This window comes from Vipera berus (genome assembly GCF_964194415.1).
Source record: "Vipera berus genome assembly, chromosome: 10".
Classification (NCBI taxonomy): Eukaryota; Metazoa; Chordata; class Lepidosauria; order Squamata; family Viperidae; genus Vipera; species Vipera berus.
Genome location: NC_138213.1, coordinates 19,065,053 through 19,092,655, shown reverse-complemented (window position 1 = coordinate 19,092,655; position 27,603 = coordinate 19,065,053). Strand labels below are relative to the sequence as shown.

Below are 27,603 nucleotides of genomic sequence, written 5' to 3'. Positions count from 1 at the left end.
ACATCTAACAAGACACCGATGTAACCAGGGTATGATGTAAACTTATCAGTCTATCTTATTATGGGGTGTTTTTTTTTGGGGGGGGGGTGTTTGTGGTGATCTTGAGTTAAGAAAAAAAAAGGTCATTAAGCTTCTAGGGAGGCAAAAAGTTAAAAAGTGGCTTTGCTGCAAAATGCGAGTGGCAAAATTTGTGGGGTACAAAAAAGAAGGGCTGCCTATGGTTTATTGGCAACTTTCCTCTCACACTCTTGTTCGAAAAGGAGAGGAACTGAGGAATCTTCCGTGGGAAGATGGCGCAGGTTTTCTGTAAAGAAGGGCAGGTATTTGTTCATCCCAAGCAAAACAAACGTCCCATAAAATGAAATGATGGAGATGCCTTCAGAAGCCTTGTGGAAAGGATGTCACATAAATTCAAGGAAGGTTTGTCCTACTTGGCATAAAGGCTGAATCTTCAGGGGCAGAACATGACAGACAATGAGGGATATTTAGTACCATCGCTTCCTGCTAGAATTTGAAGGAAGAGAGCCAGTTAAGTCTACGGCAGTCAGAAATCAAGAGCACGACAGCAACTTCTGAGTCTCAGACCAAAGTTAAATTAACACGTTTTATTAAAAGGCATAAACCTTTCTGAGCTATTTTATTAAATGAGTTAGTCTGAAAAGCTGCTACCAGATTCCTTCTGATTTTTTCCTGCCAAGAGATCACGGATGGATCTATTAGGACAGAGTTCCCCAACCTTTTTGGGTTTGTGGACTGGCCCGGGGGGTGGGGGGGAGAGAATGGTTCTGCACGAGTGGCGGGCAAGAGCGTGTGTGCAACTTCATTTGCGCGAGCGGTGGGCACACGCACCTGCTTATGCAAATGGAGTGTGCGTGCTTGCCCGCTGCTCGCACAAATGGGCATGCTTGCCTGCCGCTTCCACAGCCAAATTCCGAATGGCACAAGCCCTGGAAGTGGACCGTGGACCGGGGTTGGGGACTCCTGTGTTAGGATCATGGAGTCTGATTTTGGATCTCTTTTCAAGTTCTGCTTATGTTTCAATCTCCTTTTCCTCCACCTCACTAAGAAGACAACGTGCTGGGAAATGTGAAGATTTCCTTCTTCCCTCTGTACCTGTCAGCACATACCAGCCCAGGTGTTACCAACAGGAACCACAATTCCTGGGGCTTGAATTTAATTGGGGCTTGAATTTAATTTAATTGTTTTATTTGTTTTTAATTTTTTGTATTCATGGTTTTAACTGCCCTGTAAACCGCTCTGAGTCCTACGGGAATAGGGCGGTATACAATTCCAATAAAATAAATAAAATAAATAAATAAATTCCACCTTGAAGGTTTTAGCACTCACCCAGAAAGTACTGCATGCTGCCCAAGACAATCTACTGACATTGCTGTTGCCTGTGAAAATAAGAAATAAATTCCCTCAGCTTATAAATAATACATTAAAAGTAGCAAAAATGCCCCAGAGTAGCACTGAATTGATGTGTAGTGTTATTGACAATGATACGAAAAAGGATTGACACTGCCTTCCTTCAGACTGTAAACAATACGTCTGATCATCGCACTATTAAATCAGCCATATTTCAGGGGAGGATATGAGGCTAAACCATTAAGGTCAATCCAACAACAACAACACACTTGCAAAAAAAGATGATTGTGGCCCTAATCTTTTCCTCATCTGCTTGGGAAAAGGTCTCACTGATATCTACAGAAGTTGCCTTTCTCTAAATATAAATAGAATTCTACAGCAAGCTGTTTTGGAACACAACATAATGAACAGAAACGCATGGCTGCCAATACATAAATCATCTGCTTCTGAGTCATGCAGAATTAAAATTGCTTCCTTGAAGTGTTCTAAAGCAAGCTCTCCGAATAGCGACCAGAAACCATTCTGAATACAAATAACCCTTTTTTGAGACTGCCAGTTCTTCTTCACAACTAGAAGTCGAAACTCTTCAAATAAGCCAATTTCAAATACAAAGTAATTTTCACGTTCAAGGAGTCTGAAATCTATGCACACCTCACTTCAAATTTTAATTCTTTAGGGACAGTAGCCTCTCCTCATTTAATAATCTTTTGATTCCATCTCCAGTTCTGTTTAAGCCAGGGGGTCTTCAAACTTGGCCCTTTGATGACTTGTGGACTTCAATTCCCAGAATTCCTCAGCCAGGCACACTGGCTGAGGAATTCTGGGAGTTGAAGTCCACGAGTCATAAAAGAGCCAAAGTTGCCTACCCCTGTCCTAGACCTAGACTTACAAGTTTGTTTAGTGACAGTTCAAAGTTAACAACGGCACTGAAAAGTGACTTAAGACCATTTTTCACACTTATGACTGTTGCAGCATCCCCAGGGTCATGTGATCAAAATTCAGATGCTTGGCAACTGACTCATACTTACGACGGTTGCACTGTCCGGGGGTCATGTACTCAATCACCTTTTGCAGCCATCCGTCAAGCAAGGTCAACGGGAGAGGCCAGATCCACTTAACACCCGGGTTACTAACTTAACAACTGTAGTGATTCACTTAACAACTGTGGCAAGAAAGGTGGTAAAATGAGGCCAAATTCACTTAACAAATGATTCACTTAGTAACAGAAATTGTTTCGCTCAATTGTGGCCCTAAGTTGAAGACTGCCTGCAAAAGGCTTTGCCTGTCAATATATGTGCATGTGATAAAGGACTGTGATGCTGATTCTTCACAATTCATACTGCAGCAGACGCTACCTGCACATTCCCAAGCAAAACTACTGCTTTCAGCTAAATCAGCCTCTTCCTATCACACACCCCAGTTTGCCAAGCAGAATATTACTGCCTTGAGAAATCAAAAGCCAGTGCTAAACATGTTAGACTCTAGGGGGGCCCCACCTATAATGTCCCTTAAATCAGGGGTAGGCAACCTTGGCTCTTTTATTACTGGTGGACTTCAACTCCCAGAATTCCTGAGCCAGCCATGCTGAGGGGAAAGGGAGAGGTTTCCAAGCTGAGCCATGCTGGCTCAGGAATTCTGGGAGTTGAGGTCCACGAGTCATAAAAGAGCCAAGGTTGTCTACCCCTGCCCTAAACGAATTTAAATGGGTGACTGAGAGCTGGTTCCTGTTACGGTACTTCAAGAGGACTACAACGTAAAATAGGGTTTCAGGAGCTCCAGGAACATGTTCACCCACAAGAGCCACTTTCACACAATTCTCTGCTTCAAGAAGCCAATCAGCCTCTGCAGGCCTGAGCTTTTGGGAAACAGGCCCAGTGGCCTAGCTCAGATTTTGTTCATGTAACCATGGGGATGCTCTTCAACGGTCACAAGTGTGAGAACAGGTCATAAGGCACCTTTTTCAGGGATGTTGTCCCAAGATTGTAAGTCGAGGCCTACCTCTACAAAAATAGTCATGCCAGTACCTGCATAAAACCAGGTGCCAGAAGGATAGCCATGGTTCTAGGCAGCCCCCCCCCCCCCGCTCTTTAGTTCCACAGAACCTTGAAGCACAATCTCGCCCCCCCCCACACAATCAACAACCACTGAAGAGGGAGGCAAAGTCCTTCAACAGTGTTCCCACTCTTAAACCCCTCAGGCGGCGTAAAAGGATTTTACACTCAACAACAAAACAGTTGATTGCTAAGCATTAGATCAGAGCTGGTATTTCTCTCAAGGGCATGAGACTGATGACATAGTAGCTAGATTTACATACGGTTAAGTTATGGTTATTAAACACACCCATTTTTGTGATATGCATAAACCATAAATGAGCAGGCAGGCTGCATTTAAAACTAAACAGGCTTAGTCTAATTTGCATACACATTACAACTACTAAGTCTTATAACTCTCCTGAGTATCGTGCGTCAATGTTGTCAGCAAGAAAACTGGAAAATAAAGGATTTATCAAACTGAATACATCCAGCTATAAAAATGTACAGATTCCATCTGCCCAGAATAAGGGTAGTGTTATCCTACCTTCCTTATGGATTTCTGGTTGGTACGAGCAAAGTTCCAGCACTGATGATTATTTTTTCTTTTTAGAACATTTACTTTTCAACTTGCCATCATGATCTTTTGAAGGAAACAGAGGCAGGAGTGATGGCAATTACCATTTCATGCCACTAGCACCCAGCATTCAAAGACCCTTAAAGAGATAGTTTATATCTCATGTCTTAGTATATTTCTCAAAGGAACAATAAAAGGTAAAGGTTCCCCCGCACATGCATGCTAGTCGTTTCCAACTCTAGGGGCCGGTGCTCATCTCCGTTAGAAACCTAATTCACATACCATGCTAAACCACATTTTTATTTGTTCCCTGTGAAAGCTTGTAAATAATAGAACATACAGCTTAGCACAGCTGTGAGTTCAGCCCATGCATGTGTACATATCACACTTAATGACGATTTGTTCCCTGTCAGAATTGGCTAGGTTTATTCATTACACTAAAACCACACATCCGATTTTATTAGCTAGAAAAGGTGGTTCACATGAAACGTAAAGAGCCAAGGTGCAACGTGCAAATCCAGCCAATAAATATCTTCCCTGATATCTGACTTATAGGCGTGTGTTTATGAAGATATTATACATCTAGATATCTGTATGTATTAGTATGGATTATTTTAACTATTAACCTTAATCAGCAGTGACAAACGCTAGCTATTAAAGATTTATGAATACCTCAAATCACAAATCTGTTTTGTAGACAAGGCCCTAGTTTGTAAGAAACTTTAATTTGAGCATAATTGGATAGGAACAATCTAAGATCAAAATATCTTTAAAACTTTTGTTATGTACATGTTGGAATCAATCAACTGGCAATCCACTCCAATCAACCCTACAAAATGACTGCTGCAGCAATCCTGCCAAAATTCAAAAATGTCCAAGGACTCTACAATCTTTAACAGAACAGCCTAACATAAGGCAGCTTTATAACATGGGCCAGTTCATAAACTTTTGGCTGTAGTTAAAGAATTAAGGAGAGGCAACAACTTAAAAAAGAGGGGAGAAAGCACAGCTCAGCAGAAATGTGCCCCAACTTAACTCTCCCAGGTTGTTGCAGAAGCCCCTGGAGCATTGTTCTTAAAGTATATGACCCAATTACAGTCCTTGACTTATGACCACAGTTCAGCCTAAAATTGCTGTTGTGAAGCACGACAGTTGAGTTTTGCCCCATTTTATGACCTTTCTTGCCATAGTTCTTAAGTGAATCACTGCAGCTGTTAAGTTAGTAAAACAGTTAAGTGAACTGGCTTCCTCAATGACTTTGCTTTTCAAAAGGCCGCAAAAGGTGATTACATGACCCTGGGACACAACCATCATAAATACATGTCAGTTGCCAAGGGTTCAAATTTTGATCATGGGGATGCTGCAATAGTCATGTAGAAAATGTTCATAAAACAGTGCTGTTATAATGTGGAACAGTCACAAAATGGTTGTAAGTTGAGGACTACCTGTATCTCTTTTCTTCAATAATGGTGTTACCCTCCCCTTAAGACTTTGTTTTACACATGTTTTACACATGTAACCCTAGTTTTACACCTGGAATAGTGCAGCCAATTTTGGTCACCATATCACAAAAAAGATGTTGAGAGTTTGGAAAAAATTCAGAGAAAAGCAACTAAGATGATCAAAGGCCTGGAGACTAAAACATATGAAGAACGGCTACGGGACTTGGGTATGGCTAGTTTAAAGAAAAGAAGAAATAGGGGAGTCATGATAGCAGTGTTCCAGTATCTGAGGGCCTGCCACAAAGCACCAGAGGGGAAGGACGAGAAACAATGGCTGGAAACTGATCAAACAGGGAAGCAACCTGGAAGTAAGGAGAAACTTCCTGACAGTGAGGACAATCAACCAATGGAACAGCTTGCCTCCAGAAATTGCGGGCACTCACTCCATCACTGGAGATTTTTAAGAGGAGACTGGACATTAACCTGAGTCGGTGTAGGTTCTCCTGCTTGAGCAGGGGGCTGGACTAGAAGACCTCCAAGCTCCCTTCCAGCTCTATTCTATTCTATGTGTCAGAACAGCAGCTACCTCCAACCTCCTCTATACCCAAAGCAGCAATTATAAATGTTATTTATCAAATTTTTTAAACCACACATCTTCCTCACACAGGCTCCATTACCCACAGGATATTCCCTAGAATAAATACCCCAGATCTTCTCTGCCTGTTTTTAAGTACACTGCTTGCTTCCCAAGCTCCTTGGGAAGGGGGAGGGCTCCTTATAATAAAGTTAAGAATATAAGTAATTTTAATAATAATGCCAGGAGGAGGAGATGTGGTGAGGAAGAAAAAAAAGCCAGGAAGCAGTGCCCAGGCCCATTTTCTTTGTTTTCAATTGTTTTAATTCATATTTTGTATGCCACCCAGAGTCTAACAGAGAGGTCACCTGCATTTTATCTAATTTGTTGTTAATGTTGTTTTAATTAGCATATTTTGTAAGCCTCTTAGACTACGCTGGAATGGAAAGCCATCATCATCATCATCATCAAAGATTTAATCTTCAATTAGATTCACAGTCTGGGCTTGGCAAAAACATTCAAGTCCTAACCAAGGCCCTAAGAGCTATTAAGCCTTAACAGTTAAGGTAACGTCTCAGTATATAAGCAGTTCCAAGTAAAGTGGGGGGCTTTTTTGCAAAGTTGTTGCTGTTGTTGTTATTATTGCCTTAGTCAAGAAAAAGACAGTCACAACAGTTGCTCCTCCCCTCCCACTGCGGGGGATGATGGGAGCTGTAGTCCAGCGCGCCCGAAGGGTGCTGGAGCGAGCGCCGGGCAAGTGGGCGCCGGGCAGCGGCCCTTCGTGCGACGATACGAAGGCGCCCTTCCCATCCCCTCCGCAGTCCCCGCATCTCCCAAGGGGGAGGCGCGGCAGGGATGCCTCCCACCCCGAGCGCCGACGGACGAGAGGGAACGCTGCAGGCAGGCCGCCCGGGGAACGGCCACCGCGCGGCCCCGAAAACAGCCCCGGCTACCTGCGAATCCCGGAATTCCACCACCACATTCTCGCTGCTCCAGCGCGCCGCCATCTTGGCTGCCCTGGAGGCGGCGGAGCGACGGCGGCCAGGAAGTCGTCGCGCACGGAGCGCAGGGCCTGCCGGGAGACGTAGTTTCTCAACGCTTAAAGGAGCCGGAGCCAAGAATCCGACCTTGTTTCCTCCATCAGGGTTGGACTTCAACTCCCAGAATCTCCCCTCGCCTGGCTAGGAAGCGTGGGAGTGGTGGTCCGACGTCGGTTTGTTTTGATTCATGCTTAAGGCAGCCTGTCTCCAAGTTGGCCTCTCTGTCTTCGCATGCTTTAAAGATTGGGTTTGCACGACAAGGCACACACGCACAAGAAATTCCCCTCTTGTAAACTGAAACCATGCTTGTCATGCTTATGAGCGCGGTCACTGTATTTCTGCCTGAGTTATGCACGTTTGGTTTTTTTTTATTCCCATTTATATCCTTCCCTTCTCCGAAGACTCAGGGCAGCTTACAATCTAAGAAGCACAAACCAATGTGCTTAGCAATAGCCTTCATTCTATGTACATGCCTGCTTATTAGGGCTTTCGCCCCACCCACCCCCAGCGGCATTTTTACAAAGTCAGCTTAATTGCCCCCAACAATCAGGGTCCGTTTCTGTGAAGAAACTCAGTCTGAGGGAGGAGGAGGTTAGAGGGCTACGAAGTGGCAGTTAACCTATATCACTATTTAGCATATGCGTATTTACTAATGTTTATTTACATTACAGAGACTGGAAATCCATTTGAAATGGTATAGGCACAGGGGTAAGCAACCTTGGCTCTTTTATGACTCGTGGACTTCAACTCCCAGAATTCCTGAGCCAGCTGGCTTAGGAATTCTGGGAGTTGAAGTCCACGAGTCATAAAAGAGCCAAGGTTGCCTACCCCTGGTATAGGGTCTCCTGCTCGAACAGGGGGTCGGACTAGAAGATCTCTGAGGTCCCTTCCAACTTTATTATTCTGTGTTCTATATTTTCACCTGTTCCCCACCTCAAAATACCAGGAACCATGCCATCAATTTTCAGCCGCCATAGCCAGAGTGTTTTAAGACCAAGGATTCCAGGGCTGTACTTTATCCCACTTGTATACAGGTAGTCCTTGACTTACAACCACAAATATTTCAGTTGCTAAGTGAAACATTTGTTATGTGAATTTTGCTCCATCTTAATAACCTTTCTTGCCACAGTTGTTAAGTGAATCACTGCAGTTGTTAAGTTAGTAAAACAGTTGTTAAGTCTTCCCCACCGACTTTGCTTGTCAGGTTGCAAAAAGTGATCACATGACCCCGGGATGTGATAAATGAGTCAACTGCCAAGAATCTGAATTTTGATCACATGACCATGGGGATGCTGCAATGGTCGTGTGGAAAAATTGTCGTGTTACTTTTTTCAGTGCTGTTGTAATTTTGAACCATCACTAAATGAACTGTTAGAACTCGAGGATTACCTGCAAAGCAGACACTGTCCCACGGACCTACAACTCCTCACCTCCCTTGCCGTGGCTCAGCCCTTCCCACGCGGAGGCCAGGCTGAAAACCTGTCTAGAGACATTTTGGACTCAGCAAGCGCTCAGGCCCCCAAAGCCAGTTCATTTGAGCCTTGCTCTGATTTCCATTTATATATGCTGAGCCACAGATGGGGACTGCAGCCAAGAAACTAAAAGACGCTTGCTCCTGGGGAGGAAAGCCATGGCAAATCTAGACAGCACACTAAAAAGCAGAGACATCACCCTGTCAACAAAAGTGCGTATAGTCAAGGCTATGGTCTTCCCAGTTGCAATGTATGGCAGTGAAAGTTGGACCATAAGAAAGGCTGAGCGGCAAAGAATTGAAGCCTTTGAACTCTGGTGCTGGAGAAGACTCCTGCGAGTCCCTTGGACTGCAAGGCGATCAAACCGGTCAGTCCTAGAGGAGATCAACCCTGACTGCTCTTTAGAAGGCCAGATCCTGAAGCTAAAACTCAAATCCTTTGGCCACCTAATGAGAAGGAAGGACTCACTGGAGAAGAGCCTAATGCTGGGAAAGATTGAGGGCAAGAGAAGAAGGGGACGACAGAGAAGGAGGTGGCTGGATGGAGTCACTGAAGCAGTAGGCGTGAGCCTCAATGGACTCCAGAAGATGGTAGAGGACAGGAAGGCCTGGAGGAACGTTGTCCATGTGGTTGCGATGGGTCGGACACGACCGCAACTAACAACAACAACAACGCTTTAACATTGATGCCTTCTCTCTGATGGCTCCTGCCCTGTGGAACAGCCTTTCCCCTCCATCCAAGGGCTCACTCCCTGGAAGAGCTGTGAAGATGTTGACGTTCTCTCAGGCACTGGCCCAGGCTGTTAAACCCAGTACAGGTGTAAGTGTGCTATATGAGTCTGTTATGGTGCCTTGGCTATTTCACTATAATTATTTTAATCTTTTACATTTTGTGATATATACTATGTGTTTTTTTTCTTTATCAGTTGCTGCATATCAGATGGGCAGCAATTCTGTATAGACTCCAAATCAGTCAGCCAAGCCATCCAAAGTAGACAGGGGAGTCAAGAGAGTCACCTGGATCTCCTTTGACTTAACAGAAGTGGATCTGAATTAAGTTGTACCAATTAAGTAAAGCTGTTTCCATCTCTGGGAGGAACTTATCCAAGCCACTCCTGTGTTTTTGCATGATTCTTCTGGACATATCTCCCAACGATGATGCATATCTCTGACTCATGCAAATACACAATAGGCTGGGATCTGTCAACCCTCTATTCAAGTTTAGGAGAATAGGGATTTTAGTCAATCTTTACCTATGTGAGATATGAATCTTTCCATTCCTGATTAGAGCACAATATAACATTGGCTGAACATTGACAAAAGCCAGTTCAATGACATCACACAAGTTAATTGCTCAAAAGGGTGTAAATGACATGTCACCAGGAGCTTCATTTCAAATGTCCCTGGACCCATTCCTAGATAAAATCAGGTTCTTGCAAGCTGGGACAAAACACCCCTTACTGCCTGCCTACCAGCAAGTGTCCCATTCCAAGGAATTCCTGGGGTTTGTACCATCATGTTTCATAAGTTCTTATATCTGGAACTGTCTGAAAGAGCACCAGTAAAATGGACAGAAGCATATTCTCTTCTCTGCTGACAATGCTCAGCAGAACTTTAGCAGAACTCCTTACCTGGAGCTGGTGTGAAGGCTTGTGTGGCCCAGTGTAAAATAATTGGTTGAAAACTGGTTCTGTTCTCTTTTTTTGGCCATTTTTGTCTTTCTTTTACAGTCCCAGAACTCCCCAGGTTGTATTGCCAAAGTCTGACTTGGCAGCAAACCCTCAAAGTGTGCAAGTATGATTTATCTTGATAGTGGGTTTTTTTAAAGATACAATGGAATTACTTTGGGTGAATTAACTGAAGTATGAGACCTTTTCTCCTTATACTTTGTCCGACCCATCGCGACCCCATGGACAACGTTCCTCCAGGCCTTCCTGTCCTCCACCATCTTCTGGAGTCCATTTAAACTCACGCCTCCTGCTTCAGTGACTCCATCCAGCTACCTCATTCTCTGTCGTCCCCTTCTTCTCTTGCCCTCGATCTTTCCCAGCATTAGGCTCTTCTCCAGTGAGTCCTTCCTTCTCATTAGGTGGCCAAAGTATTTGAGTTTCAACTTCAGGATCTGGCCTTCTAAAGAGCAGTCAGGGTTGATCTCCTCTAGGACTGGCTCCTTATCCTAGCCTAGTGAAAAACCTAGAAAAGAATATAACCTACCACAGAAATAAGAACCTGACCACAAGATGCAAAACACAAAATAGAATGCAAACTTTCTGGAGACAAGTCAGGATTCATTATGCACAAATATTTCCTCTTCAAACACTCACACACAAAAGAAGACAACCCCTTAAGTGTTATTCATCAACAGGCAACATAGTGTATAAAAGAATAGTGTTAGTTTATCGTATTTGCGTGCATGTTGAACACTAGCAAGAAAATAAACACGTAACAGACACACACACACAAAAAAAGTGACTTAAGATTTGTAGGCTCTTGTTTTTTCCTGCCATGAGTGTTGTGCACCCATTGATGATGTCTGTTTCTTTATACCAGACTTCCCCAACCTTTCCGGCTTTGCAGACTGGCGGGGAGGGAGGGTATGGTTCTGTGAGCAGCATGCGCATGCATGCAGCTCCATTTGCATGAGTGGCAGGCACGCATGCCTGTTGCTTGCACAACTGGAGATGTGCACATGTACACATCTGCCATTTCTGTGGCCTGGTTCCGAACAGCTCAAGGTGCGGTAATGGGCCGCAGCGTGGGGGCTGGGGAACCCTGCTTTAGCCTATCTCACATTCCCCCTTCCCCCATAAGTTAGGGGTATTTTATTTTAATTCCATTTATATCCCGCCCTTCTCCGAAGACTCAGGGCGGCTTACAAGCTTAGCAGTAGCCTTCATTCTATGTATATGCCTGCTTATTAGGGCTTTCACACACACCCCAAGTGGCATTATTACAAAGTCAGCTTAATTGCCCCCAACAATCTGGGTCCTCATTTTACCTACCTCGGAAGGATGGAAGGCTGAGTCAACCTTGAGCCTGGTGGGACTTGAACCTGCACTAATTGCAGGCAGCTGGTGTTACTTAAGGAGGCATTAGCCCACTGCTCCACCAAGGCGCCTTGGTGGTATCAACTGATCATTGACAGTTGTCTCTGGAAATGTACGAACCCATGCTGTAGTAATAAGGTTCATGCATCTGGAAGGGACAAAAAATTTTAAGACGAGACTTTAACGTTAGTGACTAGCAAAAATAGAACAAGAGCCAATTCATATTTTGTGCCAAATCAAAATTTGTTAATCATGGTTTATTAAACTACAATGGCAGTAGCCATGGTAAGTTATAAATTCTGGTTTATAAGCTATTCTGACGGGATTCATTAAGCATGCAAGCCACAAAGCCGAAAACCTGACTGAGGGCCACATTTGTAATAATGGTTTGCCCTTTCCAATAATGTATCTCTTGAAATTGCTGTGAAGATAAAATGTGAGATAAATAGTGCTCTTTCACAGCAGAACATAAATGTGCTGGACATACATGTCATATAACTGTAACTGTTTTCAAGGTGAGTTGACACATCTTTGGTCCAAAAGTGAGTTTCACTATATTCTCTCTATTAAGGCCTCATCTGTTGCATTCTGTGATGGACGCTGTACAGGTTGTCCTCGACTTAACCACAATTTAGTCCAAAATTGTTGTTGCTAAGTGAAACATTTGTTAAGTAAATTTTGCCCCATTTTACCACCTCTTGCCACAGTTGTTAAGTGAATCACTGCAGTTGGTAACTTAGCAACCCAGTTGTCAAGCGAATCCGGCTTCTCCATTGACTTTGCTTGTCAGAAGGGTTGCAAAAAGTGACCACGACCCCAGGACACTGTCATGAATCAGTTGCCAAGTCTGAATTTTGATGTGACCATGGAGATGCTGCAAGTCCCATGATAAGGTTGAACAACAGTCCTAAGTCCTTTTTTTCCAGTGCCTTTGTAACTTTGAACAGTCACTAAATGAACCGTTGTAAGTCGAGGACTACCTGTATTGCAGATTGGAAGCCGTAACTGGCTAAGTCATAAACCACGATTAGCCCACTGGGCTTGCATGCCTCCCAGTCCCAAACAAGCCCTTGTTTCCACTCGCAGTCCCTCCCGTGCGCAAACCGGGCCGCAGCCCTTGCAGGGGATTTGGGGCTCTGCTGTCGGCACCCGAGGGGGCCTAAGGCGGTGGCAGAAAGTTCCAAAAGAGCCTTGGTGGAGCAGTGGGCTAATGCCTCCTTAAGTAACACCAGCTGCCTGCAATTAGTGCAGGTTCGAGTCCCACCAGGCTCAAGGTTGACTCAGCCTTCCATCCTTCCGAGGTAGGTAAAATGAGGACCCAGATTGTTAGGGGCAATTAAGCTGACTTTGTAATAATGCCGCTTGGGGTGTGTGTGAAAGCCCTAATAAGCAGGCATATACATAGAATGAAGGCTACTGCTAAGCTTGTAAGCCGCCCTGAGTCTTCGGAGAAGGGCGCAATATAAATGGAATTAAAATTTAAAAAAGGGCCTGGGCTGCTCCGGACCTTAACGGAAAAGCCCCGAGACCGTGGGCTAAGGCCCGACTCCGCCTCCGTTCCACGGCCGCCCCCTCCTCCCGCCGCCCGTTGGCCGGGGAGCCCGGCGAGCGAGCCGGGCAGCGGCCGGGCGGACTTCTCCGGCCAGCGCGGCGTGCGGGCAGAGGCGCCTCGCTCCCGGCCGGGGCAGGAGACAGGCCCGCCCGCCCGCTCCGCCCCGCCGCCCGCCCAGCCTCGCTCTATCCCGCGGCGGGGAGGAGACGGGGAAGCCGCAGCGCAGGCGCTCTGCGCGGCTCTATTGTCTGGGCTCCGGGAGCCCTCGGGAAGCCCGGCCGGGGACGAGCCAGCGCCAGCCGCGGCTGCTAGACGCCCGCAGAGCCTTCGCGGCCCCGGCAGCGGGCGGGCGGGCGGGGCGCGGCTGGACGGAGCGAGCCGCGGCGGGGCTGCTTGGCCCGGAGGCCGCGCCCGTCTGGCCGGGGCGCGCGGCGGGGCTGCTCGGCTGCGGAGCGGAGCCAGGGGAGCCGCGCGCCGCCTCCGCCTCCCCCGCTGCCTTCCTTCGGGCGGGACCCCGGCTGCCCCCGCCGTGGATGAGCCCGGCAGGCGCGTCGGGCCGCCCGTCGGGGCGCGGCGGCGGCGGCTGCGGCGGCTGCCGCTGCTCGGAGGGCCGGGGGAGGCGGAGAGGCGGAGCGGGGCCGCCGCCGCTGGCCGCCCCGCCATGCCCGGCGGCGCCGGGGGTGGCCTGAGCGCCTAGCGGGCCCGGCTCGCTCCCTCGCGGCATGGGCGGCAAGCAGAGCACGGCCGGCGCCACGGCCGCGGGGCGCTCGCGCGGCGGGCCCTTAGCCGGCGTGGCCAGCGACGACAGCGCGGTGCCGACGCCCGGGGGAGCCCCCCACTACGGGCACTACCGCGGGGCGGGCGGCGGCGGCGGCGGGGGCAGCTCGGCGATGGGGCTGCGCAGCCGCTCCGTCAGCTCCGTGGCCGGCGTGGGCGTGGGGATGGGCGGCGTGGAGCCGGCCGGCGCCGGCAGCGTCCCCTTCGGCCTCTACGCGGCGGCGGCGGCCTCGGCGGCCAGCACCACGGCGGCTTCGGCTTCGGCTTCGACGGCGGCGGCTTCGGCGGGCGACTCGGAGCGGGGTCCAGGCGGCGGGTCGGGCGCGGACTCCACCCCTTACGCCCATGGCAACGGTTACCAGGAGACGGGAGGCGGTCACCACAGAGACGGGATGCTGTACCTGGGCTCGAGGGCCTCGCTGGCCGATGCACTACCTCTGCACCTCGGACCCCGGTGGTTCAGTTCGCACAGCGGTGAGTGGCCGGCCTTGGGGGCGGGGGCGGTGCGGGGGCTCCGGGGAGGCGGCTTCTGGAGGCCTTGGCTAACGTCCAGTTAGGGTGCTGGGTTCGGATCAGGAGCCAAAGGCCAGTCAGGTGGGGAACAGATACCCCTTGAAATCTCAGAAGGCAGGGTAAAAGTGACAGTCAAGTTGTAGTGTTGGGGTTGTTGGGGTTAAAAGAACCTAGCGGCTTCCTTCACACATGCCACGGTGGTACTGTTCATCTGGGTCAGGCTTCTTTGTGCACGTGTGTAGCAAATTGGGTTAACCCAACCTCTTCGGTGTTCAGGGCATTGTGCACGCCCAGAAAAATGAGTAAATACAATAACCGATTACAGTTTGTTAAGAAGCCAAAATTGTGTGCTCTGAGAGGTCCTCCTGGGATTCAGAGATTGTAGCACAAAAGCCATGTACTGGGAACCAGTTTCTTCATTGAACTTCTCTTTCCAAGTGAGGAAGTGCTTACTTTAGAAAGCCTCCTGAACTCTGGATGCATTTGGACTAAGCCTGACACAACTTTGCCCTCCGTAAACAGCTGGGTAGCGATTTTGCCTTGTTTATCTCTCTGTTACATGAAACCAGAGGTCTTGTGCCACTTTTCAGAGAATATTGTGCTCTTGAAGCGACATTCTGGCTAGGTTTGAACTACAGGCCAGGCTACAATTTGGCAGTGGTGGTGCATGATGTGTTGTATGTGTCTGAATATGTATGATATGTGACCATAGGCAATTGGAGTGAATTCCATCTAAAATGTTAGCCAAATAGCTCCCTTGTCTTCTGAGTAACAAAGGGTTAGGAATGGAGGATGGGCAAAAACTTTGTGAATACCTGGGGTAGTTTGATTAGTTAGATCAGGCCTGGAGTCTCACAGGACTTATTTTCTTTGCTTAATTTTGCTTTAGTTGTTGATTTAGATCAGGGGTGGGCAGTTACTTTTCCCAGATGGCCACATCCGAAACTGGGACAGTTGGGGAATGCCAAACCAATAAGACTGTGAAGGTACGTAGGCATGCACACACGTATGTAAAGTGAGAAAAAAAAGTCGCTTTTAAAATAACAGCAATCCACACTGGCCGGACAGAGATGGCCAAAGTACCAGATGTGGCTCAGGGGCCGTAAAATGCCAAGGTCTGGTTTATATGTATCTAAAAGCATTGCTCTCCTACCACCATGGTTGCCTTCCTTTTCCCTTTAGTACTGAGGTCAGAAACCAATCCCATTCTCAAGATTTCTACATTGTAGTTCCTTGTATTCTTTACCACTGGCCAAAACTACAATAGAACAGCTTTTGAAGGCAGTACACTCACTTCTGCTGTTATTAAAACCAGAATGATAACAACAAAACTTATCTTTCCCATTACTGTGTAACTTGGGGGTGGATAAAAACTCTGCCACTCTCTCTGATTTGGTCTCCTTCCAGACAGGTGAACACCAACTCTCAGAATTCTCATTTGTGGCCCTACTATGGAATTCTGGGAGTTGAAGTCCAGATATCTTACAATTGCCATGATTGAGAAAGGCCACACTGAGATGGTGTAAAAGAATGTAGAATTAAGTAAGATTGGCTCTCCTAGATCCCATTATGAATTTCAGGGAGTATTTTTTTTTCTGGTGAGAGAATGAAAAAGGTTAATGCTGTGGAACATCACATTGGCTTACAGGAAGTATACTTATTTTTGAGGAAAAAAACCAAGGGATTTCCCCAGCAAGCTCATTAGGAGGAAGCTAACAGAAGAAATTATTTCAGGCGGAGAATGGGATAGTTTTTTTTTAGCCTAGGCCTGTGGCAATGCGTTCCTGTGACTGAGTGTGGGGATGCCCCCAGCACCATACCTGGAAACGCTGCCAAGAATCTCCATTGGTTGGATTGCATTGAGAAAGTATGCTCCATATTAAACAATTATCTCCCAGCAAAGTAACTTAGGTTTTGGCAGGAGGGGGAAGAAATAATGTCCTTTGTGCCAACCAATTGTGCTTCCTTTATCTATCCAATAGTTGCTTAATTGATTAACTTTTCAATTACACAGGATTATATCAGCAAATATGAGATGCTGTCCCTCATTTTCCCTCAGACTTATTTCCTGCGCTCTGTTCAGTTCAAGTACAAAGGTTCTGTTTTGCTTTCAGTTCTGTATCTTAACAAGAATTGCTCCGACTGCCCTGAGTCGGAGATGTGAAATTGCTCTGCCATTCAATTGTTTGTACTCCTTGGTAGGGATTATTGTATTTTGTTTTTGGTCAGCTTTCCTTTTTATTTAGATGGGGTATACATCTTGTTTGCATATTTGTGTGTGTGCTGCGTTCATGTGTATGCATGTATTGTATAATATATGGAGTATTCCATACCAGTTATATTCAGTTTAGCTTTGAAGATTCAGTACGTTAAAGTGAGCTATCACATCAAACTAATGCAAACCAGTTGATACAAAAGTCTTCTGCACAGATGCAAAATCTTTTTTGTCCAATTCAGTAGACTTCCATCTTAACCCAAGTCCTATGTCATAAGCACAGCTGGCTCAGGAATTCTGGGAGTTGAAGTCCACAAGTCATAAAAGAGCCAAGGTTGCCTACCCCTGGTACACCAACAGACTAATCTGGATGTTTACATTTTTAACAGTTCTAATTCAGTTGATTGCATTTTCAAATCGATTCTATAAAACGTTTTGGATGTTTGTACAAATAAATCCAGTTAGCAGTTCTTCAGCCTTCTTGGCTTCAGTTTTACCTACCATGCTGAAGAGCTGGAATTTTGAATTTTGCTCCAGCTGCTTCTCATGCCTATTTTGTGTTTCACTTCCTCCCACCTCCCACCTACTACCCACTTCCTCCCAAAGTGATTGCTACCATCACTTTGACTCCACCGCTTCAATATTGATTGATGCATTTTGAGGCTAACGTTCTTCCAACAAACCTCCAACAGTAAATCCTGTATGGTTTGCAAAATGGTTGGTTACTGGTGTGGCGCCTTCTTCCCTTTTGACACCGTGATGGTGACTCTGGTAGTACTGATTAAAAATCCATGTCTTCGGTGTCCAGATAATTAGGTTAATCATGCAATTAATACATTCCATCAGCCTCCATTTCTCTGAACAGCTGGAGGTTTGCCTGCTTGGCGCTCCCTGTGTCGCAGCCTTCTAGATGTTCTTCCTTCAGGAGAAGACCTATTTTTCTCCAAGGGGAAATGAAAGAGGGCTGTGAAGGTCACCGGCACAAGTGATCAAAACTCCTTGATAATGCTTGTCTAGCGCTCTGGCACAGGGGCTTGTCTGTAAGGCTCTTAAAGAATAAGGCAGTGAAAAATAAGGCTTCCCTTTGCAATTAAACAGCAAGCAAATGTGCATGGCCTTTGGCCAGGTTAGCCTCCATGAATCTGGTTATGAGCTCCCCTGGTGCTGCTTTGCTAAATTCCGTCCTCCTCTGGAGCCTGAGATGAGAGCCTCCTGGCCAGACTGATTTTAAGATATAGTCAAAAAGTCAAGATCACAGCCTCGCTGGTTGCCTCCGGGGCTTGGCTTCAGCTCTTCTAAAGCCCAGGCTTGCCTGTTTACTTGCTCAGATATTTGTTTTCCTTCTTTTTAGCTGCTTAAGGAGCGACAAGGTTGGTGGTACTGCGACCACCTCAACAATCTCCACACTCCCTCTTGCCAATAAAAGCAGCCTGCAAATTCATCTCTAGCAGCCTACGCATACCTAATCTTAGTCTTTTGGGGCCAGAGGGAAAGAAAACCCAAATTCTGCTAAAACCTCCACAGAAATCTCTTTACTCACTTGAACTCTGGCAGATTGCTATTTATAAGCCTGCCCAAAGTGTCTCCCAAAGGTTTGGTGTTATTACTAAGACGGAAGTTGAGACAGGTGTGATTTCAGTCTGTTTTTAGGGAGGTTGGCTGTGTAGAAGCAAGCAGCTGCTCTGTGTTCTTGGTCTGGCCTCTTCTTTGGGGTGTGTGTGTGTGTGTGTGTGTGTGTTGGAGAAGACCTGTCACTCCCCACATTATTTATTTGTTGAATTTATTTGCTGCCATGAGGCTACTCCCGACAGCTTACAATAATAAAAACGAAGAAAATGAAAGGAGTATAGACAGAACCAAAGTAAAATAATAGAGCAATGAAATAAAACAATGACAAAGAAAGACAGTGAGAATAATACATCAGTATGATAACCAAAGATGGACGGATGGAGACCAGAGTGCAAGGGATGGGTGGGAGAGGTGGAGTTTGCCATCAATCTAGCACAGGGGTAGGCAACCTCGGCTCTTTTATGACTCGTGGACTTCAACTCCTAGAATTCCTGAGTCAGCCAGTAGGGATCTCTCCCTTTGGACCCCAGGCCAACCAGCAGAGCCGGGTCTTCAGGCTCATATGGACATGAGCTCTCTGGGCTTGCTTTGTGCTCTCTGGGCTTCCTTTGTTTTCTTGCATATTTTCTTGCGGATGTGACAGATGTGCTTCTCTGGTCACGACTCACGGATAGAAACTCACCAAGGAGAGAAGCAACCTAGAACTAAGGAGAAATTTCCTGACGGTTAGAACAATGAACCAGGGGAACAACCTGCCTCCAGAAGTTGTGAGTGCTCCAACAGTGGAAGTTTTTAAGAAGAGACTGTCTGAAATGGTATAAGGTTTCCTGCCTGAGCAGGGGGTTGGACTAGAAGACCTCCAAAGTTGCTTCCAATTCCATTATTGTTGTTGTTGTTGTCGTCATCCAGTGCTCTTATACAACAAAGCCTTGATATTTGTGGATTTCAGGAACCCCTTGCTGGGAATTCTTGAGCAGTCCCTCCAGCTGTGCCAATATCTGTTTCCTGGGAGCCAAACCTTTTCCTTGGAAGTCTTGCAGCATTGATGAGGAATAAGCATCAATAAGAAAATAGTCATTTTTCTGTTTCTTTTTTATTCCCCCAAAGTGGCTCAATAGGTGGGACTTGGGGGGTTCCTTAGTTTTCTTTCCAGGGTGTCATGAAGTCCAGTGCATGTTTTTTTTTAAAGACCATCTCCACAAATATCTACCATACTGAGCCGATCAGGAATTCAAAGCAAACAATATTCTGTGCTTGTCGGTTAAATTGGAGACAGCCTTTGGTAAGAGAAAGGCCCTTCCTTGAGGTTCCAAGTCTTGGTTTCCGTATTTCTTGTTCGCCCTATATGTACACCCATATAGACGGGTGGCTATATAAATGCGATTAAATAAAAAATATAAAATGTGGAGTGCAGAACCACAGGAGAAAATGCGCTCCTGGGGCTTCGTACAGGATGGTAGCACCTGGCCGACCATCTGAACTTAGGAGCTAAATATAGTCAGGCCTGGTTGAAAATAGCTAAGAAAATAGCCCTGAGACTTACACACCGCTTTATAGTGCTATACAGAAAATAAGAATAGTTGGGTGGGAGATCGAACGGGAGCTTTAGGCTAGATGTCAAAACACCAGACCTAGAAGAAGGGCACAGCAAAGCACTTCCATGCCATTGCTAGGAATCTAGCAGTGGTGTGTCCATGTAGCCATTAGGAGTTAAATTCAGTTCGAGAGAAACTTGTATCTTAATGGCATCAGCGTTGCAAATTCGGGTAACCAGGATTACATTGGTGGTTCTATCTCGGCCGCCTGGGAATTAGAAGAGCGAAGTTGGTTGTAGTTTTTACCTATTATATAGAACCCTAATGTCAGAAGGGATTGCTTAGGCCAGGGGTCCCCAACCCCCGGTCCGTGGACCAGTACCGGGCCGCGGCATGCCAAGCAACCAGGCCACACGAACAAGCAAAGCCCCATCCGCGGGATGCAGGCAGCACACAAAACCACACACCCTCCAGTCCGTGGAAAAACCTTTCTCCACTGAAGCGGTCTCTGGTGCCCAAAAGGTTGGGGGCCTCTGACTTAGGCGATCAACTCTATCAGCACTTGCCAGAGATCAAATCAACTTGCACAGTCAACCAGCCACGGCACCAACCCTCAACCAACCCATGCAACCTCTTCTAAGAAGCATTTCGCTTCCCAATGACCTTCACCCAACATGACTTCCCCATCACAAGACCCATCGCAAGGCCCTCACTGACACGGCCCACACTTGACCCATCACAGGATCCATCACAAGTGTCAGCACATCACAGCTGATGTCATCCTCCCCTGACGTGATCTCCCCATCACAAGACCTACTGACCCCACAAAGCCCTTATAGGCAGAAGAACACGGACACTGACATTACCTAACTTCCACTGAAGACGTTACCTAGTCTGGTAATGAAACGTTTGGAAAGCAACCCACAGACTCGGAGAACCAACCTCCACCCTCGCTTGCCAGAGGGATTGTGGCGTGCACAGTGATGTTCAGATTTGGCAATACCATCATGGTTGGTAGTAATAATTTATCTAGATAGTTCCTGCCTTTATTATTTTCATAAATAATTCAAGGCAGCCAACGTAACCAATACATCTTTCCCCACAACATTAGCCCTATGGGGTGGACTGGCCCATAGTCACCCGTTCGGCTTTCATGCCTAAAGTGAGACTAGAATTCACCATCTCCTGGATTCTGGTGCTTTCTCTACTACAGCATGGCTGGCTGAGGAATTCTGGGAGTTGAAGTCCACAAGTGGTAAAGTTGCCAAGGTTGGAGGCCCCAGCTCTAGTAGAGTCTAGACCAGGGGTAGGCAACCTTGGCTCTTTTATGACTCATGGACTTCAACTCCCAGAATTCCTGAGCCAGCTCAGGAATTCTGGGAGTTGAAGTCCATGAGTCATAAAAGAGCCGAGGTTGCCTACCCCTGGTCTAGACCAAACTCACTCTAGTGATGATAGAGCTGCCTTGCTTAGAGAAAAGCCAACATCTTTGCTTATTGCTGACCGAAAATCCCTTAGAATTTTTTTTATGTATGAAGGCAAATATTTTTTTTAACGTAAAACAGAAAAAAAATGAACTTACAATTTACAATCACAACATAATTCTAGAGGAAAAAAGTAGATCTGCCACTGTACTTAGAACTTCACCATCTCTTTTTTGCTCTTTTCTATTTTCGTTTTACGTTCTCTTCACGCTTCCGCTTTCCCTTTTGTTTTCTTCTTTCCACCTTCTTTATTTTTTATTTATTTATTTATTTATTTATTTATTTATTTATTTATTTATTTATTTATTTGATTTGATTTGATTTGATTTGTATACCACCCTTCTCCCCAAGGACTCAGGGCGGTGAACAGTGACATAAATATCAAAATACACAAATACAGAAATTGAAAACAAATTAAACCCTAATGCCCAAATGCAGAAGATAAGTTACATTAAAACAATAATTAAAACAAAACCCGTCAAATTAATTTGCATTAATTTTACTCTTCTTTCTTTCAACCTTCAATAAAATCATATTTAAAAAAAAACAAAAATACCTCTATCAGCGTAGGCAATGGCGAAAGGGGCATTTGAGGCCATGGAAGAACTTATTGTTGAAAAGCTCCATTGTTTATGCAAAGGCAAATATGCAAATGCTGAGCAGGGTCTGTGAAAGCAGCTAGGTTGACGCGGAGGAGCTCATTTGGTGCCCCCCCCACCCCCCACATGGACTCTCAGAAGAAAAATAGAAATAGCATCGTTGGACACGGAAAGAGAAGATTTTTGTTGCAAAAGGGAGTAAAATGCATCAGCAAATGAGAGATTTTTAGCCAGACTTTGAATTTTATGTACAGGTGATCCTCGACTTACAACCGTAAATGGGACTCAGACTTCCGTTGTGAAGCAAAGTGGTTGTTTAATACACACCAAATGCCACCGATGTTAAGCGAACCACTGCAGTTATTAAGTGAATCACACAGTCGTTAAGCAAATCCAGCTTCCCCCACTGACTACGCTTGTCTGAAGTGGCTGGGAGGATTGTAAATGGTGATCGCCTGACCCCGGAATGCTGCAACCGTGGTAAACACAGGTAGTCCTCAACTTACAACAGTTCATTTAGCGACCGTTCAAAGTTAGGTCATCACTGGAGAACATGACTTACGACCATCTTTCACACTTGCGACCGTTGCAGCATCCCCCCCCGGTGACATCATCAAAATTCAGACCGTTGGCAACTGACTCACATTTATGACGGTTGAAGTGTCCCAGGGTCACGTGATCCCCTTTTGCAACCTTCTGACGAGCAAAGTCAACGGGTAAACCAGATTCACTTAACAATCGTGTAACTAACTTAACAGCTGCCGCGAGTCACTTAACAGGTGTGGCAAGAAAGGTCATAAAATGGGGCGAAACCTCACTTAACAACTGTCTTGCTGAGCAACCGAAATTTTGGGCTCAATTGTGGTCATATGTACGTGCCTGAATTTTGATGACGTGACCGTGGGGTTGCTGTGACAGTCCTAAAAGTACGTTGACCCTGCCGTTGTGACTTTGAACAGTCGCTAAACGAGTGGTTATTATACCGTTAGTATCCAGTATCCAGTTCAAGTATTTGTGAGTCTTTTTCTGTAAGATTATAGCACTCCTGCTCTTGATCCACATAGACTACTAGATACACCTAGTAACCTTGTCTCTACTTCAGACTGTCCTCCTATAATACACTCTCCTTATCCAATGAGGAATTGAGTGCATTATGAAAAATTGGCCATCTGAGGAAACAGATTTCGCATAGAGCAAGGCAATATTATTGCAGATTTTCTTTAATTCCTCCAAATGCTTTAGAAGCGAGACCACAAGATTGGGCAAGTTAATGGCATAGGGTTTCCTGCCTGAGCAGGGGGTTGGACTAGAAGACCTCCAAGGTCCCTCCTAACTCTGTTACTCTGTAAGCAGAGGGCTTTACGAGGCCTGGTTTATTGAAAAGAATGGCTTTTCCCCAGCAAATCCCAGGAAGGTTTCTGGCTGGAAAATTACGCTAGAATTCGGTATACGCCCGGTGTAATCATTATTTATTTTTATTTATTTATTTTTGGGACTTATATGCCGCCCTATCGCCCGAAGGACTCAGGGTGGCTAACAACAATAAAAACAACAATACAAAACTTAAAAGAAATTAAATAAACAGCCCCAAAATAAATTAACTAAACAATTAAAAATTAAAACATTTTAAAAACCCGTCGTCAATCCAGGTCAGCCTGATGAAAAAGGAAAGTTTTGAGAATCATGCCTTTTCTTGCTTTGAGTAGAGGCCTATTTGTTGCACAGGGTAACTGGTGTCGCCCCACAGGAGGGGCCTTGCGCTCAGCATGGAAAAGCTGCAGGAAGCAGCAGATGTAGGCACGGTCGCACGGCTGCAGGCTTCCTTCTGGGGAGGAAGTGGGCAAACTGCCAGAGACGGTTACCTGTTTGTTCCAGTTTGTGAGATGCACTTGAGCGTTTTCTCAGATCTGCTTTTATATGCTGCAAATCTTCCTTGCTGTTTTCTTTTCTTCTTTTTTAAATGTCTTTGAAATTCACACTCCTCTATTTGGGTGGCTTCATGTAAAGCCTGGGGTCCACCCATGGAGAAGGGAAAAAAAAAATGACATCTATCCTAAAATGCCGTTTTGGGCAGGCGGGACTTCTTTCAGCTTTGCGCCTTTCACAGGCGTCTGTTTATCCTAGCATAAAGAGGCCGTGACAAGGCTTCACGTTTGTTTGGGACTGTAGCTTTAATGCAGCAGAACTGAGAATAATTTTATGCTCTTTTACCGTGTTTCTCAACCTTGGCCACTTTAAGCTGCTTGGATTTCAACTCCCAGAATTCCCTAGCCAGCGATGCTGGCTGGGGAATTCTGGGAGTTGAAGTCCGCGCAGCTTAAAGTGGTCACGGTTGGGAAATTACTCCTCTATTTTTAACTACACACAACCATATAGCAAAGTTTTGGTGTTTGTCCTGCAGAACGCATCACAAAGTCATTTTGCTCTTCTTCCTCCATGCTTGAGCTTTGGACTAAAACTTGCCCTCTGCTGTCAGGAATTCCGAAGAAATCTGAACGGGAAAATATTTGAAACTCAGAAGACAGTTTGACAGGCTGAACAACTTTTTGAAAGTCCTAAAGTGCAGGTAGCCCTCAACTTAACCACTGTTCGCTTAGTGACCATGTGGACTTACAAAAGGACCATTTTTCACACTTCACAACGTTGCAGCATCCCTGTAAGTCATGTGATCAAAGTTCAGGAGCTTGGCTATTGGTTCACATTTACGACGGTTGCCATGTCCCAGGGTCACTTGATCCCCCTTTTGCAACCTTCTGACAAGCAGAGTTAATGGGAAAGCCGGATTCCCTTAACATCTGTGTTGCTAACTTCACAGCTGCAGTGATTCACTTAACAACTGTGGCAAGAAAGGTCGCAAAATGGGGCAAAGTTCACTTAACAATTATCTTGCTTAGCAACAGAAATTTGGGGGTCGGTTGTGGTTGTAAGTCAAGGACTACCTGTATCTTAGTTGGTTCACAACAAACATCCCAGTTTCAAAGGGGAGGGGAAATCCTGTTATTTGTAAATTCAGAAAATTAGAATTAGAATTAGAATGAATAGAATAGAATAGAATAGAATAGAATAGAATAGAATAGAATAGAATAGAATTAGAGTGGAATGGAATAGAATAAAAGTAGAGTGGAACGGAATAGAATAGATCTGGAAGGGACCTTGGAGGTCTTCTAGTCCAGCCCACTGCTCAAACTGGAGACCCTATACCATCTCAGACACGTAACTGTCTAGCCTCTTAAAAATCTCCAGTGGTGGAGCGCCCACAATTTCTGGAGGCAAGCTATTCCACTGGTTGATTGGCCTCACAGTTAGGAAGTTTCTCCGTAATTCCAGGTTGCTTCTCTCCTTGATTGGTTCCCATCCATTGTTTCTTGTCTTGCCTTCTGATGGAAAATAGGTGGACCCCCCCCTTTTCTTTGCAGCAGCCCCTCAAAGACTGGAACATTGCTATCATGTCTCCCCGATTTCTTCTTTTCTTTAGACTAGCCGGGTCCCGCAGCCGTTCTTCGTATGTTGTAGTCTCCAGGGCTTGGATCATCTTAGTCGCTTTTTTTCTGAACTTTTTCCAAGGTCTCCATGTCTTTTTTTGTTCCCTTTTCCACCTTGCTTCCTGTGGAGTCTGATCTGGGTGTCTGAATGGCTTTGATCACTGGTGAACATGATTTTGTGTATTGAATATCTTTGCCTTGTAAAGGCAATTTACATTTCATTGTCTACCAAGATGGTCAGGAAGTTTAGTTTCTACCCACCAATAAACAGGAACTTTGGGGGTTGATGGAGACTTCTTTTTGCAGAAGATCACATGATTCCCTGCGGTTCAGAAACTCCACATCTGGTCTGCATTATTTTCATTTGTTCAAAAGATTTATCTGGTGCAGTTTAGGGCAGAATACAAAACCGTATAAATTTAGGCACAGGTATGACGAGATGCACAGTGTACAAACAGCACTTTTGGTAGGAGAAATCTGACAGCTCAGTTTTGTGGAATAATTGGAGAAGTTGCAGAGTCTTACCATTGTACAGGTACAACTCATTTAGTGACCATTCAAAGTTACAACAGCATTGCAAAAAATTGATTTATGACTGTTTCTCACACTCACAACTCTTGCAGCATCCACCATGGTCATGTGATCAAAGTTCAGACGCTTGGCAACTGACTCACATTTACAGCGCTTGCAGTGTCCTGGGGCCATAAGGTTCCCTTTTAAGACCTTCTGACAAGCAAGATTCACTTAACAACCGTTTTAGGAACTTCACAACTACAGTGATTCACTTAACAGCTGTGGCAAGAAAGGTGGTAAAATGGGGCAAAACTCAATCTTTCACTTGGTTGTTGTTAGTTGCGAAGTCGTGTCTGACCCATCGCGACCCCATGGACCATGTTCCTCCAGGCCTTCCTGTCCTCTACCATCTTCTGGAGTCCATCTAAGCTCATGCCTCCTGCTTCAGTGACTCCATCCAGCCACCTCCTTCTCTGTCGTCCCCTTCTTCTCTTGCCCTCAATCTTTCCCAGCATTAGGCTCTTCTCCAGTGAGTCCTTCCTTCTCATTAGGTGGCCAAAGTATTTATTTATTTATTATTTATTTTATTTTAATCCCATTTATATCCCGCCCTTCTCCGAAGACTCAGGGCGGCTTACAAACTTAGCAGTAGCCTTCATTCTATGTATATGCCTGCTTATTAGGGCTTTCATACACCCCCCAAGCGGCATTATTACAAAGTCAGCTTAATTGCCCCCAACAATCTGGGTCCTCATTTTACCTACCTGGGAAGGATGGAAGGCTGAGTCAACCTTGAGCCTGGTGGGATGCGAACCTGCACTAATTGCAGGCAGCTGGTGTTACTTAAGGAGGCATTAGCCCACTGCTCCACCAAGTTGAGTTTCAACTTCAGGATCTGGCCTTCTAAAGAGCAGTCAGGGTTGATCTCCTCTAGGACTGACCGGTTTGATCGCCTTGCAGTCCAAGGGACTCGCAGGACTCTTCTCCAGCACCATAGTTCAAAGGCCTCAATTCTTTGGCGCTCAGCCTTTCTTATGGTCCAGCTTTCACTGCCATACATTGCAGCTGGGAAGACCATAGCCTTGACTAATGTTTCACTTACCAACAGAAATTGTGGGCTCAGTTATGCTGGTAAGTCAAGGACTACCTGTATAGGCTGAGTTCACCGAGGTGGTTAAATGTGTTATTTACAAGCTTTATGTTTCCATTTGCTAAACTGTGTCACCTTGGTGAGCTTTGCAGTTTCGTGTGTTGTGCAGACACAGCCTGTTTGATTAGTGCACTTTTATGATCCAAATCCACCCGGAGAGACAAGCCGGGATTTATAGATAAGGCAGTGGACCCACCTTTCCTCATTCCAACCCCGGTTTCGCCCTCTCGCTAAACAGCAAAGGGGGAGGGTGTGTGTGTGTGTGTGTGTGTGTGTTTATTAAGCTGAGATAGGTCACCCAGCCGTAGAAGACTCCGAAGCATCCGTGTTCTGTCCATAGAAAGTTATTCCTCGAAACAGTTGAAATCCTATCAGGTCTCAGTACCTGCCCAAACCCAAGGCTGGTGGAAATAAAGGTAGTTCTCAATTTACAACACTTCTTTAGTGACCGTCCGGAAGTGGTTAGATATTGGATGAGGATCCAAAAATGGATAGAGGAAATCACAGGGTGTTTAGTTGATCTTAAACCAGAGACGTATCTGCTTGGCTCCAGGCCTGGAAATATTAAGAAGGAAATATGGTATTTGGTTTTACATATCTTAACGGCGGCAAGGATGGGGTATGCTCAATTTTGGAAGGCAAATCATACCCCGCCGGATGAAGTT

The 27,603-nt window shown here is 45.7% G+C and overlaps 2 protein-coding genes across 4 annotated transcripts in view; one reads left to right on the top strand and one right to left on the bottom strand.

The window, feature by feature from the left end:
- WDR59 (WD repeat domain 59) overlaps positions 1–7,015 on the bottom strand; it is an 80,163-nt gene extending 73,148 nt beyond the window's left edge. For all 3 annotated transcript variants that reach the window (XR_014027522.1, XR_014027523.1, XM_081336039.1), the window contains exons 1-2: positions 6,945–7,015; positions 1,348–1,397 (exon numbers count right to left, since the gene is read on the bottom strand). Coding sequence is in view for 1 of the 3 variants with exons in the window: in XM_081336039.1 (XP_081192165.1) it covers positions 1,348–1,397; positions 6,945–6,998 (104 nt within the window). In the remaining 2 variants the exon portion in view is untranslated. The remainder of the gene's footprint in view (positions 1–1,347; positions 1,398–6,944) is intronic.
- Positions 7,016–13,674: 6,659 nt separating this feature from the next.
- ZNRF1 (zinc and ring finger 1) overlaps positions 13,675–27,603 on the top strand; it is a 42,500-nt gene continuing 28,571 nt past the window's right edge. The window contains exon 1 of the mRNA XM_081336042.1: positions 13,675–14,352. Coding sequence (XP_081192168.1) covers positions 13,824–14,352 — 529 coding nt within the window. The 5' untranslated portion in view covers positions 13,675–13,823. The remainder of the gene's footprint in view (positions 14,353–27,603) is intronic.